Genomic DNA, 24401 nt, shown 5'->3' on the forward strand with positions numbered 1-24401 from the left:
AGCAACTAATTAAAAAAAGAAATACGTCTGGGCCAGGTGGTCCATGGCATCCCGCTTGGCTGGGATCATCTCATAGATGAGGACGTGGGTGCCCACAGAGGCACACTCCACACCCCAAGGAGGGCTCTTTCGAGAAGGCGGAGTGAGCATAGAGGGGATGGGGGCGGCCCACCTCTCTGGCCATGCAGACCAACCTGGCTCCTGGAGAGAAGACGCCATATGTGTTCACCTGGGGAAAGGCGGTGACCTTCCTCATTTTCTTCTTTCCTTTTTTCTCTGCAGAGGTCTGTGGGGCCCTCAATGTCACCGTGTCCCCGGGGCCCGTGGTTGACTACCTGGAGGGGGAAAATGCTACTCTTCTCTGCCACGTCTCCCAGAAGAGGCGGAAGGACAGCTTGCTGGCCGTGCGCTGGTTCTTTGCGCGCCCGGACTCCCAGGAGGCCCTGATGGTTAAGATGACCAAGCTCCGGGTGGTGCAGTACTATGGGAATTTCAGCCGCAGCGCCTACCGTCAGAGGCTGCGCCTCCTTGAGGAGCGGCGCGGGGTGCTCTACACCCTCTCCGTCTTGACCCTCCGGCCAGCTGATCAAGGGCATTACGTCTGCAAAGTCCAGGAAATCAGCAAGCATAGGAATAAGTGGACAGCTTGGTCCAACGGCTCCTCGGCGACAGAAATGAGAGGTAAGGGTGCGACCACTCTCTGGGGAGAGTGGTAGGGTGACAGGTCAGTGGGCCTCCCTCCAGCTGGCCAGGCAGTGGCCTCCAGGACGGCTCTGCTGAGCTAGAGCACATCTTTTTGGCCTCTAAGGGCCAAGCCGTATGAGGCAGGCCATGGGAATGAGGATAGATCTTTACATGGATGCTGTGGCTGACTTGTATTATAGGCGTGGAAGGCTGAACAGAAAGGGGCAAGTGTCTGGTGGCATCCCAACCCACCCCTGGGCAAAATCTGTTTTGCCAGCTGAAAGATTGGTCTGGCTGTGTTCTTTGCCTCCAGCTCAGGTCTGCACAGCCTTGATCGCTTTGCCTGGCAGGGTGCCGGGCACCTATGGGAGGAGGCCCGCATTGGGAGGTCCTGATGCCTGATGTGAGTTGCCAGGCCTCAGAGCAGGGCAGCCTGAGAGGCTCTGATCCATCGCCCAGAGGAAGTGATCCAAGCCTTCGGCAACAGCTCACTGAGAAATTCATCCGAAAGTGGGCAAGGGACCAGAGGTGGCCCTCCCTTCCTGGAGACAGATAGGAGGCGTGGGCCGCATTCTGGAACATCTTAGCTACCAAGTGCCATATTTGAGGGCTATCATTTTTTGCCACTGATGTTCCATTCAAGAAGACACCTCTCACAATTTTAATAAGACTGGCTACTGTGTACTAAAATTACATCTTTGAGTGCTTGGAACCTGAATTTGGTCTGGTAGAAGATCAAGAGAATCACAGAGTAAAGCTGATGACCCCAAGTGTGAAAAAGAATCTAATTTTGTTGTATACATGTCATATAACATTAAAGGCATTAGTGATGTTGTTGAAGGGATAAAACTCAGTTGTGAATAGTCATTTTTCATATCCTATATGTTAAAGTAAATAATTTACATGGATAGTCCAACTTCATTTGTCTTTGGAGTTTGCTTATTTTAATGTTCTTAAGCACGGAATGATATATCATCTGAAATGTTGTGCACTTTTTCTCCTTAAGCAAATTAATTCAAGAAAACAAATGACTATTAATATAAATATGTATTTTGGCACAGAAAATAGAAAAATACATCAGATGACCACAGGCTAAGGAGGGAATCCACTCTGGATATTACTTGGCTCTGAAACATAAGATCTTATATATGCCCTTTTAATTTTTATGTCTGGGTGTATTCCGGAGCCGTGCAGTAAATCTCTCGGCAGTGACGACAGGTCTGCCAGTTAGAATAGATAAAAAGATTTCCTACATTCAAGTGAGTGCCGTCATCAAGTCCGTTATTTCATGTGCGCCTACTTTCAGTGAATGAAGCTGGGTTCCTTCTAGAACATTTATTTGGGTACGTGCTGCAAAAACCTGAGGTGGTTCTTAAGACTTCAGTGGAACTAATCTCTTTTCCCTACTTCTCAGTACTTTGATTTGCTCTTATGAGTGGAAGAGGAAGGGGTGGATTTACAAGGCGTGTCCAGGGAATTGTGTGTAAACTGCAGCCTGTCACATCCCTGCTGGTCCCTGAGATGCTGGCTCCTGACAAAGTCCAGCTCATTAGCCATGTGCTTGCAGAGTGCTTTACCAGTGTCATGCAAAATGAGAAACTGGAACAGAAATTTAAGAACAGACCAAATAACAATTTCCCCCCATAATTGCAGTGTTACTTGCTTTATTTTACTCTGTGTGTTTTTGAGTTTCCCCCAAACCAGAGTAAGTCCTTGAGCATGTGTCTGTGTGGTGAAAAAAAAAAAAAAGTAGCAATTATTGGGAAAAAAAACTATGTTAATAAATGAATTTGTCCTGACTTTTTTCCTGAAGACACCTCTGAAAGTATGGGGCTAAGAAAATATTGGCTATATTAATTTGGGACAAAGCATAAGTTGCCATTTTATGTTTTAACTGTGCAAATTATTAAAATATGATGGAGAATTGGGGATTTTGAAGAATGGGGAAGTAGTAAATGGGGGTTTGTCTGGAAACCGCATATGTATGAGATTGTGGGCGGGGAGAGCTCCTGACTTCAGGGTTGTTGGTACCAAACAATATGATAAATAATGCAGAATGAAAATGTGTGATCCAGGGTGACAGTGGAGTAACGCTTGGCTTATTTTAGAGAACCTGTCATACCACGTGGACTTAGTGTCGTTTTTATCACACAGAGGTAGAAGGAAAGGCAAGGAATGTTACACAGTTTCTTCAATTGCTTATGCCATGTGACCACTTCACTGAGCCAGAAGCCCTGCCCGCAGAGGACATGGATCCAAAATCCCTAAGTGACACATGGTGTTGGAACCCTCTGGAGCAGTTTCCAGGAGGGTTGATGTTAGGTTTGATTTCATTTAATTGTTTTATCAATGACATTGAAAAGGGGGCACACATCACCTCAGCGAACTTTACAGAAGGTACAAAATTGGGAAGTTCTTAACATCAGCAAGGAGTAAAACATAATGAAAAGGGAATCCAGGGAGGTAAGAAATACAAGCAGGAAATAACAGAAAGAGATTCAGTTTGGAAAATGGCAGAGTGATACATTTGGGGAAAACGAATCGCAGGCAGTGTTGGAGAGTCAACGGGAGGCTCTCTGTGAAGGGACTTTGGTGATGTCGGTGGTGAATTAGATGCGCGTCTGCAGGGTGATATGGCAGCAGGAACGGCCTGTGTTATTTCCATCCGCATACAGTAAGTTGGCCTGGTGTCCCTGAGAAGGAAGTTGGTTGTGTCATGTGTACTGTGCTGGGGAGACACTAATGTGGACTACACCGTCCGTTTGGGGAACCTCATTTTCAGAAAGATAGATTCAATCTAGAGAAGAGTAGCAAACATGATGAGGAAATGAGTGGCAGCCTTCAGAGAGATGATCAGTCCAGCTGAGGAAGCTTTGCTGGGCTCAGCGAAGACATTGCATTGGAAAATAATACGGACTACAGTGTTCCGCAGTGCTCGGTAGATGCATTTATCTCTCACTCAGTGGGCATTTATTTTATGGCGCATCTGCTCTGCTGGAAACTTGGGGACACAGGGGCGGATCTGTTTAGAGGGTGGCAGATACAGAAACAGATACGATGTCATGGAGTCGGGTGCAGTGATAAAGGTGTGCATGGAGCATTGTGCACACGCACAGGAGGGCCCCTGAGGATGAGGCAGGGGGCAGTGCTTGAGCGGACACTGGCTGTTTACGTGGGGCAGGGAGCCAGAGGGGGCTGTGGGTGGAGGGCCCTACGGCCGTGGGTCAGGACTGCTGGAGCCTGAACTGGAAGGTCGGGCCTGCAGTGGGTAACGAGGGGAGGCAGGCAGGGCTGATAGTGGAGGGGCCTGTACTGAATAATAAGGAATTTACACTTGATTTTGTAGGCCAGTATTCTCAACCTTGCCTAATGATAAGAATCTCCAGGGCCATTGTTAACATGGAGATTCCCAAACATCTGCCCTGGAGATTCTAGTCTATTAGGTCTGGGTTGGAATTTGAATATTTAACATCCAGTCTAGATGATTTTATCATCAGGCATTTTGGGGAATCTCTGCTTTAGTCCTTGGAAACCCTGGGAAACATTTAAAGTCTTTTGACAGACCCCTCTGTTGGCTGCTTGGGACATGGATTTGGGGGGATCAGACTACAGGGTGAAGAGGCAGAGTCTTTTGTATTTGCCCAGGCTTGAAATGATGCAAAGTTTGGCAGTAGGAATGGAGAGACATTGGAGGTCAAATAAGAAGTTTTTAATAACTGGGTAAGGGAGAAAGCTTTGGGATGATACCCAGGGGCCTAACTCACTGTGTGCAGGATGGTGCCCACGGCTTACAAAGGGAACATAAGAGATGGAGCTGGCCACAGAGGAATTGAGAGTGAGGTGGCTGGAGGCCGTCCTGCACTGATGTCCAGTAAGTATGTAGAAATGTGGAGCTGAAGCGCCCATCTGATCTGGCCAGTGAGAACTGATTCTGAGTCGGGCAGGTGAAACCATGGGGGTGGGTAAGATCCCCAAGGGGATCCCCAAGGGGCAGGGGCCAAGGGTGAAGCCCTGGGAAACAACAATATTCGGGGCAGCAGACTTGGTGTTTGGAATGGGCTCCTCTGGGCCAGCCCCCTGGCTGTCTGGAAAAGGCAAAGTGTTTTCAGTAGGAGAGCAGCACTGCAGAGCGAAGATGTAGCAGCTTCTTCCCAGGAGTGCAAAAAGTCGATCTGTGGGACATCTAGAGGCGCACAGTGTTCCGGGCAGGAATGAAGTGCATTGCCCTTAATCCTGGCAGCCTGGTGAGCCCTGTGTCCTCCTTTCTGATGACAGCCATCTCTAGGTAACAGCTTCTGGCTCATTTATCATGAGCAGGTGAGATGCAGGGGTGGGTCTCGCTGTAGGTGAGATAGGAGGAAGTGGTCCTGCCCTGCCCGAACCCGAGAATATGGGGAGGTCAGGTCCTGAGTGCCCTGTCCCTAGCACTGAGCAGGCTGAGCGAGGCTGGAGTTGGTGGAACAGGGAAGTCAGGATGGAAACAAAGGGAGCACGAGCAGGGGTTCGGGGTGATTTCCAACAGGGAGACGAAGCTGCTCAGCGGGGTCTCTCTCTAAGGGGTGCCGTGTTTATGCTTGGGATGTTCAAGGTTTTCTGAGCTGGAGGCTTCATAGATAGACTAGTGCAGAGTTTTCCAAATGTTCTTGGTTCCTTTAGGCCAAAAGAAATAACTAACAGCTTTGCTTTTTAAGTAGTTGGGTCCAACAACTTAAAAAAGGATTTCTGTCCTAACATGTCCTGAGAACATAACACATCCCTAGACGTGGAGACAAGCTGTTCTCTTTGGGGTAAATTCCAAGATCACTTTCGAATCGAGTTGAAGCTTGCTGTTTTAGGGGGCCAACATCTCTCCTGTAGGTGCAAAAGCACTTTCATTATTTCAGAAGCAGTCCGATAGCTACTTGTGGTCAATTTTTTGGCAAATTGTGATACTTTCTGGAGTTCGCTTTACTCTGTCCCTGTACACACAGAGGTAGTGTCTGACCCTGCGTTTGTTCTCCGCACTCAGCGCTGACTGGTACTTGCTGTGCCTCAGGCGTGCAGTTTAAATTAAGCCCGCCGTCTTCCCTAAGCTGGTACGGCAGGTCTTGTTGCCTCTCCACATGCCCTTCACCCTGTCTGCCCCTCGTCCCTGTGTTCAGGCACTTGCCCGTTGTGTTTTGTGCCCGCTTTCTTTAGTAATCCCTTGACCTCCCTTTGCCGCCTCTGCTCCCCAAGCTTTGGGGGTCTCCCTACCTTTGTGCCTTCTCCATCCTGCTTGATGTCCCTGCGACCCCCATACCTGTCCTCCTCAGGCACTGATGTGGCCTGGTCCCTCCCAGGACACGCAGACCCTGGAGAGTTCTAAGCGCAAGGACGGCCCTGGTGTGGGTGTGGGAATGGGAGGTTGGACCAGTTCCTAAGCCTGGATTTTCTTCAGGAGGGTTTCCGGGATGAAGCCTGAGAGTCCCTGGGGCTCCCGGTCAAGGGCAGGCTGCAGCGCGGTCCTGGGTGCCACATGTCCCTAACAGTTGTTGAGCTTTGACATGGCCAGTTCGGTGCTTTGCTTGAGGGCACCACATGGGCCCTTGGCACCAGGGAGTGTGAGCCCTCTGGGGTTCTCAAGAGTGACATTGTCATTCATTTTAAGCTTCTGGTCTTAGAGGTACAACCGCTTGGATTCCCCATTCCCTAGGCCTCGTACAAAATTATCCTCAATGGCTTTTCAGCCCAGTTCTGCCACCCACTGACTCAGAAGCAGTCTGATATTCTGAGCAGAATCGAATCTCCATCTTTTCAGATGGAGATGTTTTCGTCAATGGTGAAAATGCTAATAATAGAAGCAATTTGCAAGGGCTGTCTCCTGCAATTTAAACAGTATTTCAGTCTAACCCCAAACAACATATTTTAACAAGCCAAATTGTTATTTGACTTCAGATTATATAAGTGAGCTTTAAATGTTAGGAGTGGACAAACCAAATAGAAAAAACTCTGTTTACCCTAAAAAGTATTTGGGGGCAAAGATGAAATTATAATATAATTTCTTATCTATTTAACCCCAAAATATTAGAGGGAATTTAATAATTGGATCTGAAAGTACCACCACAGGGAACCGATATTTCAAGTTTCCATGGCAGAAATTAAAGAATTCCTTTTTCTCCAGAGACGTGGAACAGATAATTAGGAATGAGATTAACAAAGCATTTAGTGCTACTGCTTAATTAAGCAAGCTCACATCATGATGTTTAAAGTGTCAACAGGTCCTATACTCAAAAGGAACAAATTGACAACTGGAGTGTAATTTAAACACCAAACACTTCTTCATTGTATCTACGCTCCTTGTGACTGCCATGTTCTTGGAAGAATTTAAGAGATTGGAATTTAAGCTCAGCACCATGTATGAAGCCCCAGTTTATGAGCCTTTGGTCCCTGTGCTTTGTCCAAAGAGAGTTATGCATGGGGAGGTTTGATCCCTCCCTCTGGGGTCCCCAGCCTCACAATCTGAAGGAGGAGACATATGTCAATATGGGTATAGGTCAGGTTTGACATTATCAACAAAGCTAATAGAAAGAGAGTATGAAAAGGCCATACAAGAGGGTGAAGCAGGTACGGGGGAGTCAGCGGAAGACACGGTTACATTCTTTGGGGAATAGGAGAAGGCCACCTGGAGGATGTGGCATTCCGCTGGGACCACAGGGTGAGGAGGGATGTGACGACTATGGGCCGTGTCAGGAGATGAAACAGCTGGAGCAAAGGTATGGATGAAGGAGAAGAGGGATTTGCAAATAACTTAATGGAGTTGGATGCATGTTTGTGATTGGTAAGGGCTGAGGTGGGCAGTGATAAGAGGAAAGGTTGGCATGGTGGCCCTGCCCGGGGACCTGGACTCCAGGGACCCTGCCAGATTCTTCTTAAATGCACCCACATACCTGACACAGTGCATGGTACACAGAAGCGCTCCATAACGAACTTTTTAGATGAAGGACTGAATGAGTGATCCAAACTCTTTGGTATAAAGCCATTTTAATTAATGGCAACAAGGAGTGGAAGGTGGTAGCAAGAGAGTAATATATAGATCTACCCTGGGGTTGTGTCTGGAGAGGGCCTGTTACCAAGCCCTAAGGTTTAATGTTTCCTAACCGCTATGTGGGGACATACACATGGCCTTTGTATTCTGCAGCTGATTCCGTCTCAGAATGTGAAGTTCTTATCTAACTGCCTTGTCACAATGGGAAGTCTGTTTAACATGGTTTTTCGTTTGCTTTTTTGCTTTGTTTTCTAGAATTTGTCTTAGAGTGAATGCAAAGGGAAGAGTGGCTTAAAATAGACAAAGCTGGAGCTTTTCTGTTTCTCATCAGCTGCTCCATCAGTGCAGGTCACTCAGAGGTCCTAGTCACATATATGGCTTTGTCCAGGCCCCAAGAGAGACTGCCTTTGGCCTGAGTCTTGGAGGGGCAAGGGGGAAAGGAAGCAATAGGCAAACTTCTGAAAGCAGAAACAGAGAAGTTCTCTGTGTCTCTCTGGGTTGTAGTTGCCTTTCTTGAGAACACTGACACAGTTATACATAGTGGGGACACAGCTACATTTAGTTTTTCCCTTGGGAAACCACCTGATCATTGAATAAGAAGGGCCAGTGAACTGACTATATTAATTTTTGAATTTGGAGCAGAAGTGTTGACTCCTCTTTATTTTATTTAAGGGTCTTTCCTTGTGCATATTTCATATCCCCAGCCTCTTCTGGTCCTTGGAGATTTTCCTTTCCCATTGATCTGTGCAGAATGCTGCCTGAGGAAACTGAGGTAGGGTGTGTCCGCTCTCCAGCTTTCTACACCTCCTGGGTGCAAATTAGCAAGGTCTACATGCAAGGTCCAGGGCCTTAAACTTCTGCCCCTCTCCTTTCAACTCAAAAGAGCTTAATCATCTTATGCTTAAGGTTTCTGGGCTTCCTGCTTCCATTCTGTTAGAAACTAAGAACTCAGAGGCCATAAAGTAAATCATGACAGACCCAAAGCATGCAGCTCCAAAGTCAGAGCACTGCAGAGAAGTCAGCCCTGAAGGCCTGGTGAGCTAGTGTGTTCCCCCTGCTTCTGAGACAGGTCTTCCATGGGAAGGAAGGTGCTGGGTAGGCCAGGGTGCCCTGCCCCGGGCTTTCTTCCCAGCCTTCCACAATATAAGTTGGTCCCAGCACCAAGCTTTCTTTGGGAGACCTTGATCCACCAATACAGCATCATATTCATTCCATTCATTTGTGCGCTCAAATTAACTATGACTTGTTATGGGCCAAGAAGGATTCTAGGAAGTGAAAACAGATGCAATTCCAGCCCGCATGGAACTTCCCTTCTGCTGGGGGAGGCGGACGATGAACAGGAGAAATGAGTAAAGCATAGTGATGCATTCTAAGGCAATGTGTTCAGCAGGGACAGAGGGTGTGAAATATTAGATAATCATTGGAGGAAGGTCTCTCTGACTCAAATTCTCTCTAGTTTCCAAGTTTGAGTCGGCCATCTGGGGAGACGCATCAGCCCTTATAGACAGTCTGCTCTTTTGAAAATAACTTTCTTGAAAGCTGTGTTCTTCACCTTGTATTCCTCTGCTCTGAGACATGTTATTAAGGGGCCCTTTTGGAGTCCTTTGTAAACAACACTTAATGTGATAGGCTTATTCCTTAGGTTTTGCTGTTACTCTCGTTTTCCCTGGATTAAATTGAAGAGCATTGGTTGAGTTCTGAGTTCTGGACCGCAACCTGGACTGGATGGGAGATTGAGGCCCAGAATCTGGCCCCTCATGACCTGGATCCCCTCTCCCATGTCTCTTGGGACTTGGTGCCCAATGCTCTCTGTAGTAGCGGTATGTGAGACAGGGCTTCTCCATGTGGGGTCCTGGGACCTCAAGCCTCAGAATTTCCATGACTGTGTGCTCCCTAATCATGCAGATTCCCAGGCCCTCCCCAAACTCCTTGAACCAGAAGCTCAGGGGTCATGCCTGGAAATCCCCATTTTAACAAGAGGCCCAATTAATTCTCCCACACACTGAAGTTTTAGAAATCTTGGTCTTCAGGTGCTCGGTGAAGGCAACACCCTCTACCATCAGGAGTTATAGAATCCTGGAGAATGCTTCAGCCTAGCCTGACCGGTAGTAGAAATAGGAAGGTGCAGGTGTGTCTCTCAAACTCAGGGCCAGTCTTTCCTGCATCCGTGCCGCTGCTCCCTGCGGCCTCCTCACTCCTCTGTCTGTTCCAGGGCCCTCCCTACACTCCTCTCCATCAACCTCTGCCTTCCGGAAGGTGTTCTGTGTCAGAAAGGTGCACCGTACTTTGGGTGTAACCCATGGTTGCAATTTAAACTCCTTTAATTATAGGATTCTTTGTTAAAGGAACTGGAGGCATAGGTGAGCAGGCAGGAAAGAATACTGGGAGAAGGGGAGCCTTCCCAGGGCCTCTAAAAATCATGAGCCATCTGTTCACTGGATGACGGGGGTCAGTCCTTCAACGCAGGCTCAGGTAAATGCTCTGTATCATCGGTGAACAGCAGACAGGAAGGAAACAGGAGGTCCCTCAGCCGGAGGGCATTGTCACAGGGTCTTGGTGTGAACTCAGGGGAGGGCATTGTCACAGGGTCTTGGCGTGAACTCAGGGGACATGGTCTGCCACAGCCTGTGAAACGTGCCCTCCCCAGGGGAGTCGGTGGGACGGTCTGTCCAAGTCAGAAATCAAGGGTCTCAGTTTTCACACCTCTCTGAGTGATGCTTTCCCTGCAGGTCCCAGCAAAGGGGACTTGACTAAGAGTCTTTCTTTCCAACCTGCTTCCTCCAGACATGAGGCTGATAGGATCGTTTTGTCTCGGTGCCTCTGGGCTGTGTTCTTCCAGACTGTTCGATCCTGCAGCACTTTCAGCCGGTTCTTCCCAGAGGCCCGAGACGTGGTGGCTCTCACAACCCACCCCTTCTTAGATGTCGTCTGATTCTGCTCTCCTGGGGGGGGACCCAGGACAGCCTGCTGCTCAGTTATCCGGGCCACCACCTCACAGGAAGGCCAGCCAGGCTCTGCGCGCTGGGTGCCGGGGTCCCCAGGAAATTGCAAAGCAGTCAATAGGTCAGTAGGTCAGTTGATGACTTAGCCTTTGAGCGCTCTTTACTCTCCTTTTATACTGTGGCCCAGACCGATTGATGAATGTGCACAGGAGTCAGAAATCAAAATGCCCACTTTCTGATAAAGCTGTATTGAGAAGAGTGGTTTGGTGCTGAGGCCAAACTGGGCTTCCTTCTGCTTCTCTGATCAGTTGCACTACCCTCCTCCCAGGCCCCACACCCTGTGGGAGGAGGTGGTCCTGGTACCGCCCTCCTTCACGGGACCTCTGGATGCAGGAAGGATGGAAGAAGCAAGGCTCCCCGGGAAGCAGGGCTGGCATCACTCCCAGCAGCTGGAGTAATGAACCTTCCCAAGGGGGTGCCCACTGCCCACCCCCACATTAGCTCTTGGCTGAGACGCTGGGCTCAGAGCATGCGGCAAGACAGAGGCAACCTTGAGCAGGGCATTGGCCATGGTCTGCGGACGCAGACATGTGGCTTGACAATGTATCGCATTCATTTTGAGACAGCACGGGATTAGCAGCTGAAACAAGATAGCTACGTGGAACCTTGGGAGAATTTCAAAAGCTCTGGCAGAGTTCATGTAAAAATTTTTCTTTCTTGTAGGAACAGATAAGATTATGACTGGTGTTGCTGATCGTCATATGCCAAACAAAGTTGCTGCACTTTCCCATGAAACAGCTGCACAGGAGAGAAATGAGGAACCTCCATGAATTCCTTGCTTAGAGCCCCCTTAGCTTTGAATCCCAGCTTGTTGGCTCTTTCAACACCCATCTCCATAAGTCTACCGGGGAGACCTTGTTACCTTCTATCCCAGATAAGGCAAAGGGAATTGTAATTAGACTAAATCAAGGACCCACAGCTTCTGAAATTAAAAAATGAAAGATGAATCAAAAGTGGTCCAAAGGCACTGGCCTTTGCTGGAATGGTAGCAGCCCGACTGAGTTGCAGAAGTTTAGCCACAAGGTCAGGGAACTCTTTCATATGGACCATTTGGACAACTGAAGATTCACATTCTGAGGCAAAGGACTGATAGCAGAGGACCGTGCTAGAATTTAGGTGTGGGAATTAGAGCAGTGAATAAAATAGACCAAATCCCTGTCTTACGGAGCTAAGGTCCTTGTGGATAAAAATGGCTCACTAGCTCTCAGGCACTGTTCTGAGTATTTCACATATATTAACCCATCTGGTTCTCACACTCACCCTGAGCTTATTATCATCTCTGCATAACAAATGGGGAAACTCAGGCAGTGGGAAGTTAAGTGACTTGCCCAAGGTTACATAACCAGCAAACGGAAACTCAACCCAGTGTACATCAGTGCATCTCACACTTTAAAGTGCATGTGATTCATCCAGGGAATCTGGGTTTAAAAGCAGGTTCTGATCCAGTAGATCTGGGTTGGGTCCCCTGCAATCCTGCACTTGTGACAAGCTTCCAGGTGACACTGATGCTGCTGGCCCATGGACCACACTTGGAGTACTAAGGCTCTGGGCCATGATGGGCATCCCTGATCTCCTGAAAACTACGGTCCTCAGAGGTCCATTTCTTTCTCATTTCGGTATTGTCTTCATTAGGACTCTGCGGTTATCCCAACCTAGGCTTAATTGGTTGACGATGAAAACCCATTCAAGCTAATTCAGAAGAGAGGTGGGGATGGTTGAAGGATACGGAGCTCATGCAATGCAAGGTTAGCAAATAACACGTCAGCCCTCTTGGTACCCAGAGTGCCATCAAGATCAAGGCCTCCCATCTCCACCTTCCTCCTGCAGGTTCTGCCCTCTGCTCCATTTGCTTTCCTGTTTTCCAAACACGGCTGCCCACCCCAGAGTCTATAGGCTTTTTCAACCCCAGGGCCTACAACCACCATATGTACTCTGTTTCTTAGTTTAAATTCTTGAAGGGGGAATCTGATCGGTTGCTCTGGCAGTGAGCAGATTACAGGAGCTGTGGGTGGGGCAAATTAAGCAGGAAAGGTGATGGACGAATTGTCTGACACGTCTAATATCACACGCAAGACCAGACGTCCACTAAGAGTTCATTCCTGGATGTCCAGATTGCTTCCTTTGAGGGGCCGTCAGAAAGAAATAGATCATTCATTTATTTACTGGGCACCTACCAGCTGCCAGGCAGTGTGTCCCAAGATGGTATCAACTGAGGTAGAAGACCAGCTTCTGGTTTTGAGGAATTTAGGTTCTACTGGGAGAGGGGTTCTTTCCCACAGAACAGAGCCCTCCTGAGAACAATTAGAAATGCTGAAAAAAATCTGTATTTCAGCTTTCCTAATTATATATTTATATTTCATAAGTATATTTGTATTACATGATTACACAATTGTCTACGTGCATATGTATTTCAGCTATCTTAATTGTTCTCTGAAGGACTATATAGATAGAGTGCAGAGAAGAGCAGTGAACGAGACCAATTGTCAGAGTCGCTTAACTCTTTAAGAAATTCAGCCGTTCTTACGCAGTGCTTGTTGAGAAAAGTTATGCAGAAAGTAACAATCAGGTTGTTTAGGAGGCAAGCAGAGCCTCTGATAGAGCAAAGTTCTATCAGTGAGATGAAAATTGGAAGCGCTATAATAAATACTTGAGGCTTTCTACTGGGGATCCCTGAAGTAAGGGCAAACCAGAGAGAAACCATATCCTATAAAAACTGAAACCCAGCTTCTAAACAGTTCATACCCTCATTGGATTAGGTGATCATCCCCCTACTCTAATTTCCCACTAGGAAAATAAAATTTTATCTCGAGTCTCCATGATTTTCCATATATGACGTCTGGCATTCAATTAAAAAATTATCAGGCACATCAAGGGACAAGATCAAAATCAAAAATGGGTAATAAAAATAAGCCTATAGGCAATGCAGATGTGAAAGATATCAGTCATGTACATTAAAATAATGTGATTAATATGGTTGAAAAATTAGATAACATGCTGGATAAATTCATCAGAGAGCTAGGATATATAAAAAGAATTAAGTGGATGATCTATAACTGAAAAAATCCATCAATGAAATCTTAAATTTAAGAGATGGCTTTAACAGCAGGTTAGACACAGGTGAAGAGAAGATTAGTGATCTGTGTGGTAGATCAATGGAAATACCCAGTGCAAGGCCTGGAGAAAAATAAAGATGGAAAATTCAGAATTGGAATCCATGACAATAATAATATAAAAGTTTGTGGGAGGGGCAGTAAATAAAGTTCCAGACCATCTTTGCCATATTCCTTACCTCTCATATTGATTCAATTTTTATTCTAACCACCTTTGTCTTTTTATTTGGGTCTTAGAGATTCTCTTCTCTAGAGCTCTTCAGTGTGGTAGCCACTGACCAAATGTAGCTATTTAAATTTAAATTAATTAAAATGAAATACAGTTACAAATTCAGTTTCTTAGTCCCATGTGGACAAGCCATGTTTCACATGCTCAATAAAAACATATGGCCAGTGGCAGCTGTATGTGCCTTGCAGACACAGAACATTTCCATCATCTCAGAAAGTGTAACTCAATTCTGTTTCCCTGACAATTGAAAGCAGGCACAGTGAATTCAGTGCTCAACCACTGACTGAAAGCAGACAAAATAATCTCAAAATCAGATGCTTGCAGCTGTGTGACTGTCTTACATGGAGAATGTGCTCAGAGCACTGACCCTGAGTCATCAGATGACCTCAGGCTTCTCTAGGGATACCCAGGCAAGTACACTACATTTTGGAAAGATGTCCACTAAAATGGTAAAATATATAATGTTTTGGTTCTTGGAATTCCCACTGGGGAGCTCTTTATTTTGCAAGTCTATGGGGTGAGTGAGGCTTCTGCTGGACTGAGTACCAGCAACTTAATTCCCCTCTCTGGTCTCTTACTTGTTATATGTAAGTCATTGCACCTTCCCCTGGCTTGTGGGTTGTGACAATTAAATGTGGTTTTTGCAAATATGAAAATTACTTTATAAATGTAAGTGCCATATATACCGTATGATATTATTTTGGACTGAGGTGGGCCAGGTCCATAAGCTACTCCACTTCATGCTATGCCATTTCTTTTTTGCCTTACAGTGATTTCCCTCAAAGCTTCTGAAGATTCATCGTTTGAGAAAAAGAAAGAGACCTGGGCATTTTTTGAAGGTAATGATTGCTTATTTCTTTATTATAAGATGCAGCCTCACTTTTAGATAATAGGAAAGGAATAGACTTCTTAGTTTTGCCCTAATATCAAATGGTTTTCTTGCCCTAAACTTACTCAAGAGTAGGTTGGAAATCCCTGGTGGTATCAGCCCACAGATTTTGAAAAAACAGACATGAAAGCTTCAGTCTGCATACTTTGGGGTTGTTTGTTTTGCGCCAGAATTTCTACTCCGAGGTGATATGAGGGAGGGATCTTCAAGTAATATAAAAATGCAAATTACATCTACTGTGACTAATTTTATCTCAGGTTTCTTAAGGAGTTTGGGATTCTGGAAACATCTGTAAACCTTAAGCAGTTGATTTTCAACCCATGTTAGCATCACTGGGGAGCTTTAAAAATGCTAATGCCTGCACCACATCTCTAGAGATTCTGATTAAGTTGGAACTTGTTAAAAGCTCTTCATGGGTTGCCAGCATGCAGCCATGACCTTAGGGAGGTGTTCTCCAAAACTGGTTCCAGACCACCAGCATCAGCATCACGTCAGCGTCAGCACCACTTGGAAGGCTGTTACAAATGCACTGTGTTGAGTGCTACCCTTGCTGATGGAATCAGAATCTCAGGGGGTGGTACTCAGCAATCTGGGTTTTAACAAGACCTATGAGTGATTCTGAAGTACACTCAGACTGGGGTCTTAGAGCAGTGATTCTCAACAGGAGGCGATTTTATCCCTCTAGGGAACATTTGCCAATGTCTGGATACATTTTTGGTTGCCACGACTAGCATTTTGGTGCTACTGGCATCTATTGGGTAGAGGCCAAGGAAGCTGCTACGCACCCTCCAATGCACAGGTCAGCCCTGAAAACAAAGAATTATCTGGCCCCAAAAGTCAAGAGTGCCGAGGTTGAGAAAGTATATGGCCTTAGGCTATGGAAAACTCACAGAAATTGTTATTGTAAAGTGGTTGAGGATTATGACCATAAGCAATGAAAGAATGTATTTTGTGAGTTCTCAGGGAGAACCTTTGATCAGTAAAAAAGACAACAACAAAAAACAGATTAATGTCAAGATGTGATCAAGAAACTGTGAAGGATTACATCTTGTGAAGGCATTGCATTTTTTGATGATGTATGGACCTAGCCAAAAGGATCTAAGGAGACGTGTGCCTTGGGTCTTCACCATCACCTTTTGTTAATTCAACAGGTGTAAGAACTTGCCCTTGAGGGAGAGCACTTGGATTCAAACCTATGTCTTCCAATAGCTAGTTAAAAGCAGTGGATTGAGGAACTTCCTCTCTTAGAAAAATGTAACCATAATTATGAACATGGTTTGCAAACCATAAGGTGTCACTCAGGTAGGCCATTAGGATTGTTTCGTTTTGAAGTCATAAATATTGCATTTCTCGGGTTGCACTTTAACAGTGATTCTTTGTATTCCCTGCCTTTTCTTCTGCACATTTTGTAGATGGCGTTTTCTTTACTTGATGACCTCCAAGTAAAATAATCCCCAATTCCCTCCCTTAGTCTCTCATTCAGTGAATGCCTATTTGTTAACAAAGAGATGTGTGACTTTCCTCCTCATAAAGTGAAGCAGTAGAAAAAGCAATTGATGTATCCGTATTTCTGAGGCTGTCCTATGACCCAGGCACTGGGAAGAGGTGGGAGTCTGGAGATGTCCTGGGGGCTCCCTAAGGTAGGCCACTGGCAGATGTGACAGCAGGAGCCCTGTTTATCATCAGATGCATAAGGATATCATGGGGGGGTTGTTAGTAACCCAGACTCTGGGCTGCCCCCCCGCCCTGCCCCACCCCCTCGCCAAGAATCTGATTATTATATTTAGGAAGAGATAAAAGAATTTGCAGTTCATCAGGGCTTGAGGTGTTTCTGGTGCAAGTGATCCAAGAACTGTTTGAAAATGCTATGGTACAAAACCCAAGACTTTATATATTTGGCAGGATTGTAGCATTTAAAAGTCCACACACGCCTTGTGGCACAATCAGCATCTCTAAAACACTTTGTATAATTAATGATATTTTAAAATTCATGTGTAGCTACAGAATATGAGGGTTATTCTCAATCTAACTCTGCACAAAATCTGTAGGCCAACATGCACTGTCTTCTCAACACAGAGAATTAGGTCCCTTCAGGAAGGCTGAATTGGAATTCTCACTGTGTATCCTGCCTCAGAGCCGCTGTGTCCAAAGTGCTCTTTCCCTGTGATTTTAGCAGCAGCAGCGGCAGCAGCATCTATGCGTTTTGCTTTTTTAACCCAGCCACAGCGTTGGCGAGGTCAGGGGTACAGTTGAAATTCCCCAGCGCCTGATCCCAGGCCTTTGCCCTTTTGTTCCTGGATGGGAGAGCTGCAGCAGGGCTTGAGGACGGATATCCATCCTCCTGGGGCTTAGCTCAGCCTGGCTGTGTGCCTGCAGCACACAAAAAAAGTATTGTCAGTCCTCTTGGTGAGATGCTGGAATGAGTTAAAATCCCTCAAGGCTATTGCTCAGGTATTTCTCCCTGAGCAAGATATTATCACCGGCTGGATAAAAAAAAATTAGTAGAAGTACGAGGTTTTCTCAACATAACTGTGATCTAGGTATTTGTCGTTGCCTTGGAAATGTAGAGGACGGACATTGACCTTCTGGATTTAGTGGTTCGGGGGGAATTGGGTTCCTTCCTTGTGCTGAGGAATGCTGGGGTCACTGGGTTTCAAAGCAGCTCTGAATACTCCAGCTGGCCTCAGGGTGGCCGTGCAAGAGGTGTGCAGGCTGGCTGCCTTTCACGGGGACCGCTCTGCCTGGCGTGGCCTGGCTTTCTGGGAGGGTAGGAGCTGGCATGCAGACATTGTGCACCCAGTCTTGGCCTCCCTGCCACGTGCACATCGCTCCAGCCTGCCGGCCCCACCATCTGCTTCAGGGAGGCCCCAGGCTGGGGGCAGCGGGGAGATAACTTTCTGCATGGCGGCTTGCAACTGAGTCCAACGAAGCAATGTCTTTGGAAGTCCAATGGCAGAAGACGAGACTGCAAGTGAATTTGGAGACTATAACAAGATTTTTAGAATTATTTTGAGTGTTCAGTGTTCTGTGGTATTTTAAAAGCTAAGCCCAGATTTGGTTAAGTGCAGATGTTTTGTTCAATTTGAACCTGAAGGTTTGGATTCAGCCTCTGGACAAGCATTGTTTGGCTGGGTCTGAGTTTGAAAACCTCTGGCCCACATTTATAATTAGAGAGGTGTTTATATAAAAGGTAAAGGAAAAGACGGAAGATAGGGCAACGTTGGGCCAGTATTCCAGCCTGAGAACGATGTCTGGAGCTGCACTGCGGCTGCCTGTGTCACCGGCGCAGAGCTTGGCTCTAGCCTGCTGGCAAAATGTATCCCTGGAGTGTTGGGAGCTTGTGACCCCGGCTCAAATGACTCAGGGTTTAACCTTTGTTTTCAGAGAAAGGGGAGGTGGTTTTAGCACTCTGAGTAGATACAGTAGGGAGATTGCCTTTGTGCAGCAAAGGAATGATTGGAACAGAGGAAAAAGTCAGAACCTTGGGGTAGTGGCTGCTGCCCAATCCAGGGAAACTCAGGTGTTCTTTCTGAGTTTTTCCTCCTCCTACAAGGTGACACTTTTTAATGTTCTTGCGGCTTCAAGAATACAAAAGAGCAGGCATGATCCGTTCTAGGCCTGTGGGGACCCACATGCGGGCGGCTGGTGCCTGCTGGCCGGTGTCCACAGCCTGGAGGGCCTGTGTGCTTGGCAGCGTAGCTGAACCTTCCGGACAGGCCAGATGTTTTATGACTGCAGCTGCGGCTCCCTGTGGCGAGCCCCTTCTGTGCACGTTGAGGAGGCTGTGATCTGAAACCATCATGTGGGCCTCCTGGTGCCCCTTGCCTCCTGCCTGAGAGTGGGCCACAGATGTCTGCAGCATGCTTCTGGGGACACTTGTGGGAGAGTCTCGCTGTGACCTTGTTCCCCCTTTGGTTCCTGCAGTCCCGAAACCAAAGAAAGAGTTCTGATGAAGAGGGGAGCTCGTGGGTTAGGTCGCTTCGCTCCAGCAGTGCAGAAACTTTAGGAAGATAGTTCTTCTCTCCATCCCAAGACTGAAGCCAAATTGCTGCTGCCTTTTGGTCCCGGGGCCCGAATCCCCGGAATCCTTTTGAGGCAGATGCTGCGCCCACCGGCGTCCGTTCTGTCTGCCTGGCACTGTGACCACATAGTTTCCCAGCCTCTGGTGCCAGAAATGGCTCTGCAGTCCTGTTCCCGGAATAGTTTGCTCAACAGTGTGTGAATCCAGGACTGGCCTTATGTTCTCCGTGTTCTGTCCTGTCCTGTATCCTGTCCTGAGTCCCAGTCTGTGACCTCTGCTCTGTCCCTTGGAATTTCATGTTGTTTAAATGGAGGCCCAAGCCTGTCTCCTAACTGACCACTTGCAGAGTTCTCTGCCGTATTAATTTGCAAGGCCCACACATCAGAGACACAGGCAACTATTTAGAAAGGCAGTTTTGATCTCAGTTACAGGAGAGAGTTTTCTCTATTTCTATCTCAGTCTCCTCATACCCCATTGAGCTCCTCGACCCCTGTAACCTGGCTTTGTCCCTCCCATCACACTGAATGGGCTTTCCTCCAGGACTTTTCCAGTAGCTTCCTAGTGGGAAATCCCAATGGGTGTTTTCCAGTAGCACGTGATGCCGGTAGAGAATCTTTTTTACAACATTCTACTCTCTTGGCTTCTAGAACTCTCACTGGGTCCTCCTCGGCTCCTGTGACTGGCTCCTGCTCCCTTTGTAGGATACTCTTTCTCGTTCCCACCCACCTGCCCTGTTCCCTAAATATTAGTGCAAGTGCTCCCTTCACCTGCAACCTTGTCCTATTGTGTTTTCTACTTAGTTTATTTTTAGTCCAGGCTTCTAAGTTGCCTTCTAAGAAACCTACTGGAACTAGCTTAAGTGAATATACTGGCTGAACCTGAGACCAAGGGAGGCACTCCAGGGGCAGGGACATCCCTGGACCTCCCAGGGGAACCCGAGATGTCTGATTCCATCCCATTCCCCCTCCTTCCCTCTCCTTGACCATAGCCTTACCTGCTTCTCCAGGCTCGCCGCAGAAGCCAGCCACCCCAGTACTCTTACTGCTTGCTTTTTCAGCTTAAGCACTTAATCAGCTGCTTCTCTAGGTCCCGAGTGCATTCTTGCTGACTCAGTAATTCCACTTCTAGGACCTTTAATCTGAGACTCATTAAGGTTTAAGGTTGTGAATACTCATCATAGAATCATTTATTATAGGGAAGTTCGGAACACTTTGAGTAGCCAATGATAAGATATTAAGTCTCTCATGATGATGTATTAATACCGCAAGCTTTTATCATAGTTTTCAAAATTAAAACCACTCTTTGAAGAGAGCATAATGAGAAAATGAAATTTAAATAAAAAGAAAGGTATAAAACAGATATAAATGATCTTCATTTAAAAATTATACATATACATCATAAAGTACAGCAGTAGTTAACTCAAAGTGATGGCTGGCTGATGACTTTTTTTCTCTCTCTATTTTTATTCTCTCTCTGTATTTTTGCATTTTCTGTGTTATTTTAACTACAACTCACCACAGAGGTCCAGTCCTCTGGGAAGCCCCTCCCAACCTCCCCAACCGGGATGGGTCCCTCTTCTGCGTGTTTCTGGCTCTGGACACTTATTTCTATGGTTCAGGTACCATGCAGCCCTCTGATTTCTTGATGAGAATACCTTTGGATGTTCATCATTATATTTCTTGTACCTAAGAGCAGGCTGAGTATGTCTGTTGGCTAGAGAAATTTGTCAGCAGAGAAACGTTTTTGCTAAGTTCAAACATTTACTAAGTTCAAATATCTGCAGCCTTTTGCTTCATAGAAGATTAAAATAATCATTCTAGCTTCCCTTCTGCTTTCTGAGCAGTTTGGGCATCTTATCAATCGCATTGGTGACAAAGTTGATGACTGAAGTTTAAGAAATGGATGTATATTGTTATGGTCTGAATGTTCGTGTCCCCTAAAATTCATATGTTGAAATCCTAACCCCTAATGTGATGGTATCAGGAGGTAGGGCCTTTGGGAGGTGATTAGGTAATGAGCGTGGAGCCCTCATGAATGGGATTAGTGTCCTTATAAGAAGGGACCCTTGAGAGCTTGCTTGCTTGCTCTCTGTTCTCCTCCACGTGAGGATACCAAGAGAAGACGTCTCCAAACCAGGGATAGAGTCCTCACCAGACACCACACCTGCCAGTGCCTTGATCTTGGACTTCCTAGTCTCTAGAACTGTGAGATATAAATGTTTGTCGTCTAAGTCACCCAGTCTATGGTATTTTGTTACAGCAGCCTAAACTAAGATACACATGAACATGATTGAATCATTGGAACGTAAAGCAAACTTATTTTGAGATAATTGTAGATTAACGTATATTTCTAGTAAGTAATGCAGAGAGATTCTTTGTACCAATTGGTACCCTTTTATCCAATTTCTCCCAATGGTATCATCTTGCAAAACTGTAGTATAACATTGCAACCAGGATATTGACATTGATATAGCCGAGATACAGAACATTCCCATTACTACAAGGGTCCCTGATAGCAAGACCCATTTTTCTCCCGTCTGTTCCCTCCTTAACCCCTGGCAACCACTAATCTGTTCTCCATTTCTATCATTTTGTCGTTCCAAAAAAACGTTGTATAAATAAAATCATACAGTATGTAATTTTGGGGGATTTTTTCCCCACTCAGTATAACGCTTTGTGCAATAGCTCATTCCCTTCTAGTGCTGAGAAGTGTTTCATGGTGTGGATGGACCACAGTTTGTTTACCCATTCACACACTGAAGGACATCTGGGCTGTTTCCAGTTTTTGGTTATTATGAATAAAATTGCTACAAACATACACATACAGGTTTTTGTGTGAACTTAAGTTTTCATTTCTCTGGACAAATGCCCCAGAGAGCAGTTGGTGAGTTGCATGATAGCCGTAGGTGTATCTTTTAAGAAACTGCCAAACTGTTTTTCCAGAGTGGCCGTACCATTTTACATTCTTACCAGCAATGTTTTATCTGTATCTTTGTCAGCATTTGGTATTGTCCTAGTTTTTATTTTGGCTGTTCTGATAGGTATTATCCCAATATGTGGGATATCTCATTCTTCATATGGGTATTTACAGAGCAAAGTTTTAAATTTTGAGGAAATCTAATTTTTCTAATTTATCAAGTTTTCCTTATATGGATGATGCTTTTGGTGTCAAGTCTAAAAATTCTCTGCTTACTCCTAGATCTCAGAGATTTTTCTTCTATGTTTTCTCCAGAAGTTTTCTTGTTTCTATTTTACATTTAGGCTTGTGGTTCATTTTGAGTTGAGTTTTGATAGCGTGTGAAGTTTTTTTATTTGGAGCATCTCCTGTGGTGTGGCCTGTCCCGACAATCACCTGCGTGTCCCTGCCTTTTAGACCTCTACGTGTATGCTGTGCTCGTGTGCTGTGTGGGGATTCTCAGCGTTCTGCTCTTCACCCTGACCATCATCTGGCAGTCTGTGTTTAGCAAGAGGAAATCCAGAGGTAAGAGAACAGATAAAGTCACGTCTGGAGTGGGAGCACAGCCAAACCACAGACAGGCGGAAGATGTTGGGCAAAGTATCACTTTGGTTGAAAGATGCATCCTGAGTCAGGGATTATTCACCTGTGACTGGTAAGCAGTGTGAGTGAGGAGATGTGTCTACCTTAGACTCCGCTAAAATCAACGTCGGCCACTGTTGACGTCATTTCAGTACCCCCTTTTCTCGAATCCCTTCCTTCCGTGGTTTCTGAGGGCCCTTACCTCTCTCTTCCTCCCAGAAGAGGCTGTGGAGTCAGGTGACCCTGGGTTTGATTCTGGCTCTGCCGCTTAAGACTGAGTTTTTAGACACATTCCTTAACCACTCTGAACTTTGGTTTCCTCATTTATTAAATGACATGGGATCACACCACGTTCCTTACATTGAATGTTGTTCTGTGTTCATAATTTAATTACGGTACCTGACACTGTGCCTGGCAGGCAGATGGGATTAGAAAGGCACCCCTTCCCTTCTCTTACTGTCCAGTCTGAGTGTTCCCTTCCTTCTGTCTCCTTTCTTGTTGGTGTCCCTGTCCCCTGGGTTCTGTCCTTAGCCCCTTCTTGCTTTACTCTTTCTTCCTTAGTGATTACAGTTCTCACGACTCTGACTCTTACGTCCCTATGAATGCTGCCTGCTTTCTCTCTCTAGTCCCCGCCTCTCACCAAACCTCCAGGTCACGTTTCCACCAGCTCCTGTTTCCTCTGAAATACCCTCCCTGCGCACCCCGACTTCAGAATTTCTGAAACAGATGGGGACCCTGCAGCTCCCAGAGATGATCTGGGTAAGAGCTGGGCTCTGGAATTAGAATAACTCTGGTTCAAATGACGACTCTTCACCTACCAGCTGATGACTTACCTGCCGTGCCTCACCTTCTCCCTCTAAATAATGGGGAAAATACCAGTATACTAGTCTCACAGGATTGTTGTGAGGATTAAGTTGAAAAAAAAAGAAAAACACAAATAAAACCCTTTACCCATTCCAGCTCCTTGTAAGTGTCCTGCATTTATGATGACATATGGTTATAGTTATATATAATAATTATTACTATTAGCCCAAGGTCATAAAGCTGGGAAGTATTAGATTTGGTGGTCATGGCTTAGGGGGACAATTAAACAGGGAAACTGAGCAGAGTTTCCAGAGGGGACTCTCCCCAGAGGTGCTGTCAGGACTAAAGGAATCTGGGAGGGAGGGAGAGAAAGGCATTCAGGGACCAGCACCCGTGGGATGCTGTTTCTGCCCTAGAGCTTAGGGGACAAGGGGAGAAGAGGTTTCTGGAACTTGTGAGAGCTGCAGCTGTGGGAGAAATGTCACCAATAAGAGCCTTAGAAGAGGGACTCAGGCAATGCCAAACCAGGCCGCAGGAGGGAGGGAGCCAGGAGCCTACCTTCCTCAGCCCCTCCCTGCCCCCTGCCTTCAGGTGTCCCTCGGCTGCTTTCCTTTGGTCCTGCCTCCCAGACCGGAAGGAAGCCAGAGGACGTGCACAGAGGTCAGCCTCCAGGGCCCGAGCAGGGTGGAGAAGGGATGGGGAGCTGGACGGGTGCGCAGGCCACGCAGCACTGGAAGCAGAGCCAGAGCTCTAGCCAGATCCATCTTCCGCAGCCCGTGCCCTGCCCACCGTGCTCTGTGTGTCCGTGCTGCACTCCGAGAGCCACCCTCCACGCCTGCGCACACCTCATCCACGGTGCCCGAGCTTTTCTCCTGTTCCAGAGACTTGATGGCTTTGATGAGCTCGTGGCACATGTTGCACACGTGCCAGTGTATTTGCCTCCCTCCAGGAGGACGGTGTGTAAGACAGGGACCATGCGTCTGACCCATTCTCCTTGGAATTAGGCTCATGACAGCTGCTCAACAAATGGTGGGCAAATGGCTTTGCTTCCCAGCTGCTTTGCTCCCAGCTGTTGGAGTTTGGATGCCACATTGGCAGTCTCCAAGCCTGTTTTGCTCG

At 46.5% G+C, this 24401-nt stretch overlaps 1 protein-coding gene across 1 annotated transcript in view; it reads left to right on the plus strand.

Annotated features, from left to right (window-relative positions):
- VSTM4 (V-set and transmembrane domain containing 4) overlaps positions 1-24401 on the plus strand; it is an 88620-nt gene that overhangs the window by 7703 nt on the left and 56516 nt on the right. Inside the window, exons 2-4 of the mRNA XM_036829487.1 lie at positions 283-681; positions 14802-14870; positions 22314-22421. Coding sequence (XP_036685382.1) covers positions 283-681; positions 14802-14870; positions 22314-22421 — 576 coding nt within the window. The remainder of the gene's footprint in view (positions 1-282; positions 682-14801; positions 14871-22313; positions 22422-24401) is intronic.

This window comes from Balaenoptera musculus, chromosome 16 (genome assembly GCF_009873245.2).
Source record: "Balaenoptera musculus isolate JJ_BM4_2016_0621 chromosome 16, mBalMus1.pri.v3, whole genome shotgun sequence".
NCBI classification, from domain to species: domain Eukaryota; kingdom Metazoa; phylum Chordata; class Mammalia; order Artiodactyla; family Balaenopteridae; genus Balaenoptera; species Balaenoptera musculus.